This window comes from Mastomys coucha, unplaced genomic scaffold (genome assembly GCF_008632895.1).
Source record: "Mastomys coucha isolate ucsf_1 unplaced genomic scaffold, UCSF_Mcou_1 pScaffold7, whole genome shotgun sequence".
Lineage (NCBI taxonomy): Eukaryota > Metazoa > Chordata > Mammalia > Rodentia > Muridae > Mastomys > Mastomys coucha.
In genome coordinates this window covers 13,771,860-13,775,943 of record NW_022196913.1, presented here as the reverse complement: position 1 = coordinate 13,775,943, position 4,084 = coordinate 13,771,860, and the positions used below count along the sequence as shown (strand labels likewise).

Genomic DNA, 4,084 nt, shown 5'->3' with positions numbered 1-4,084 from the left:
GTAGTCAGCCAATTCCTAGAAAATAAAACTAAATGTATTTTAACTATGTTAAAGGTATATAGCATTTACCATGTTTAAGATACAATACACAGATTAACCATAATATCCAGATATTAACAAGCCAGACCATATTAAAATAATTTATTTTTAATTTTCAATAAATACTTGCTACACAGACATATCCCCAATGATAAATCAATTGTTCTGAGTTAGCAAGAAATTAGGCTTATAAAATTTTTATAAGAAAAAAATTTATCCATTATGCTGCATTTAAGAATAAAGCTGTCTGAAGAACTCAAATGTGACATACCCGTGGAAAGTTTTAAAAGAACAAAAATCAAAGCACAGCATCAATATGTGCCTATTGTATAACCTCAAATCTTAATACATGCCTATTCCGGGCCATCAACCTAGCCACCTAGATGGTTTCCTCATCACTACTCCTGCCTGCTACCACCTCTAAAATAAGCCCCGATTATAGAACAGTGAGCCTGTTATGTGATCCTTGGTATCACCCATTAAAATTCTCATTGTTGCTGGCCATGTGGTACACACATTTAATCCCAGTACTTGGGAGTTGGAGGACGGTGGAGTTCTGAGGCTAGTCCGGTCTACAGATTGAGTTCTAGAATAGCCAGGGCTACACAGAGAAAGAAACACCCCTCACTACTCTTCCCTAGATTTTTCTTTTTGGGGGTGTCTTAAGGGATGCTGATGCTGCTAAATATCTAACACAAGCCAGACCCCCTACAACAAGACCCTCTAGGCCCAGCTATGGTAGTGTCAACGATTTTCCCAACTCTTTAAAGTAGGACTCACTCCCACCTTGCGACTAACCATCTTTTTCACTTTGATTATAAACAGATTTTGCTGACTAGCTAATCAGTTACCATTACTACCAAAAGTAACAGTTACTTTTAAGTAGTAAAATAATAATTTCAGGATAGTTAAAGCACAAAATCAACCGAGAATGACAAAAATTAGTATACAGAAATGGCCTTTTAAATCTGTGGGTTAAACATCTACGGGCTCAAGGCAACTGTATATTAATTTTGATCTGTACTGTACATGCAGACTTCTCCTTATCGTAAAGCACAGTACAACAATCATTTATATTAGTATTTACACTGTATTCAGTGCAACAACCACACCAGAGATGAGGTGAAGTGTGAAGGAAGATGTGGGTAAGTTATATGCAAATACGATATCATCGTCTATAGACTGGAGCATCCAGAGTATTGGTTATACAGGGACTCCTGAGATGAATCATCCTGTGCAAAGGCTGAGGTAGCCACTTGCTTTCCTCTGAACCTGCTCTGTCTATTATTGTTGTTACAATTATCTTTAGGCTTAGGGACTCAACCACCCATGACATCATGCCTGCAAGGCAATCATGGTACCACTGAGCTTTATCCCCAGCCCTGCCCATTTAATCTATCAGTGCTGACATCACACCTGCAAGGCAACCATGGTACCACTGAGCTTTATCCCCAGCCCTGCCCATTTAACCTCTTAGTGCTGTTCAGAGCAGCAAAGCAGCATCTTCTGCTCAATTTTCTGACTTATGATAAAAATCTAATAATATAAAAAACACTTGGCAATTAGCAAAGTGTTCTGAATGTGTCTGTCAAAATGTCAAAAATGAGTTCTAGTTATCTCCTCAATCTTGTCATAGCCCAGTATTTGGACAGGCTAAATTAAGTTTTACATATGGCATAATTTTGCAATAACTTCTTCCAAAGATCTCTTAGAAACAGTGCTTATATATGGGATATATAATATAAAATCATAAGTTAGCTGAGTTTTTCTTTCCTCAAAACAAATTCTGGTTGTAAAATACCTATGTATCGCTGGGCGTGGTGGCGCATGCCTTTAATCCCAGCACTTGGGAGGCAGAGGCAGGCGGATTTCTGAGTTCGAGGCCAGCCTGGTCTACAGAGTGAATTCCAGGACAGCCAGGACTACACAGAGAAACCCTGTCTCGAAAAAACCAAAAAAAAAAAAAAAAAAAAAAAAAAAAAAAAAAAAAAAAAAAAAAAAAAAAACCCAAACCCCACCCCCCCCCAAAAAAAACAAACTATGTATCATACAAGGGAGTCCAACTTAAAACCAAACCAAACCATTTTTACCAGGTAGAAAACTTTTCAAATCATTTACACATTCACATTCTGTGTATTTTCTCATGGTCAACAAATGGACTCAAATGGTTTAAGTTATCCCACCATTTAAAGAGGAAAGTGTCCGCAATAATCTTAAACCATGGCGTTAATTTAATTTCACCACTGGCTGCCTTCTTCAAAAGTTCTTTGAGTTCTTCCTTTGACACATAGCAATAGCTTTTAATCTCGTTGGGATCTGGATTCAAGGTTACATTCTTCCTCAGAAACAAAATGTAATCAATTTCATGTTCACCCCAGATACCATCAGATTGGGCCTTGTAGTAAATTCTTGTTAGATAATTCATTTCATTTAGATCAACCTACAACATGAAAAGAAAAATCAGTTAATAATATTACTGATGAGGTCAGGCAGAGGGGTGCATGTCTTTAATGCCAGTATTCAGGAGGCAGAGGTAGGTGGTTCTCTGAGTTTAAGGCACAGTGAGTTCCCAGCTAGCCAGGGTTGTACAGTGAGACATGTATCAAAAAACAAAACGAAACAAAAAAACAAATAACAACATCAGAAACCAAGAAAAGAAAAAACTGACTAGTGACAAAAGATAACCTAAAATTAACACATCTCAAGAATATCTGATTTTTTAAATGTATATAAGCGTGTTGCTTGCATGTGTATCGGTGTACTAGGTGTGTACGTGGTGCCTTGGGAGACTAGAAGGGGGCAACTGATCTCCTAGAACTGGAGTTGCAGCTGAGTATTAAACATGGGTCCCCTGGAAGAGCAGTCAGTGCTCCTAGCTGAGCCATCTCTCTAGCCCTTGAACAGTAGCTTGAATGACAGCAGCATAGTTTTACAATCAGAGCTTTTAAATATATGGAAAAATTACTACTGTCTTGAGTGTCTCAGTTTTTACTCCTGAGACCAAATATAAGTTAGTTTGTTCTCAAAGTATTAAAAAGTAGTTATTCAAACTAGAATGTAGCATCTGTATATTGAAATTGCTATTACAGAAAATCATTTACCATTCAACTGCATGAGACACTCTGTCTGATCATCAAAGAGGACAGTTTAGTCAGGCATGGCGGTATACTCCTTTCGTCCTAACAGGATGGCTGGAAGCTGAAGCAGGCAGATCTCTGTGTTCATGGCTAGCCTCGCATACACAGTGAGCTCTAGGCTAGCTAGCTCTAAAATTTGTTTCTTAAAAATCAGTCATAGTTTTGTTCAAGCCTACAAGGTTGGCTATTATAACTAATCAAATCAGAGATGAATGTTTTCTTGTGGACATCCTTAGGAACACGAGCCATAAATCTCAATGAACTGATTTCCCTGTTATTGTTCCGTTCTTTCTGAAACATTTTCTATCTATGTATCTGTCTGTCTGTCCATCTACCTACCTAGCTAGCTAACCTATTTTTGAGGTGAAGTTTTACCGTGTAGCCCTGGCTAGCTAAGAACTCTCTACGTAGATACGACTGACCTGAAACTCTGAACCATCTACCTCTGCCTCCTGAGTGCTGGGATTCAGCTCCCTGAGGGCTTGCCAAGCATGAAGCTCTGGGCTCCATCCCCAGCACCGTGGTGTATACTTGTATTCTCAGCACTAGGAAAATAAAGGCAGGCAGGTCACCTTGAGCTACAGCTTAAGTGTAAGGTCAGACTGAGCCACATGAGATCCATGGAATCTCATACATACAAACATACATACATACATACATACATAAAAACAAATAAAGAGGGTGGCCAGAAAGATAGCTCAAGAGTTAAATGTGTTGTCTTGTTCTTCTACAGGACTAAGGTTTCAATCTTAGCACTCACATGGCACCTGATACCGAGCCTTAACTCTAGTTCCAAGGGATTCAACTCCCTCTTTTGGCTTCCTCTGGAACTGCATGTAGATGGCACACATGAGACACATGCAGGAAAACAAAGTAAAAATAGGCAGTATGTAAAAAAAAAAAAAAAA

General features: G+C 38.6%; 1 protein-coding gene across 1 annotated transcript in view; it reads right to left on the bottom strand.

Annotated features, from left to right (window-relative positions):
• Positions 1-2,122: 2,122 nt before the first annotated feature.
• The window catches only part of LOC116082245 (isopentenyl-diphosphate Delta-isomerase 1), a 5,458-nt gene continuing 3,496 nt past the window's right edge, over positions 2,123-4,084 (bottom strand). Inside the window, exon 5 of the mRNA XM_031359110.1 lies at positions 2,123-2,479. Coding sequence (XP_031214970.1) covers positions 2,162-2,479 — 318 coding nt within the window. The 3' untranslated portion in view covers positions 2,123-2,161. The remainder of the gene's footprint in view (positions 2,480-4,084) is intronic.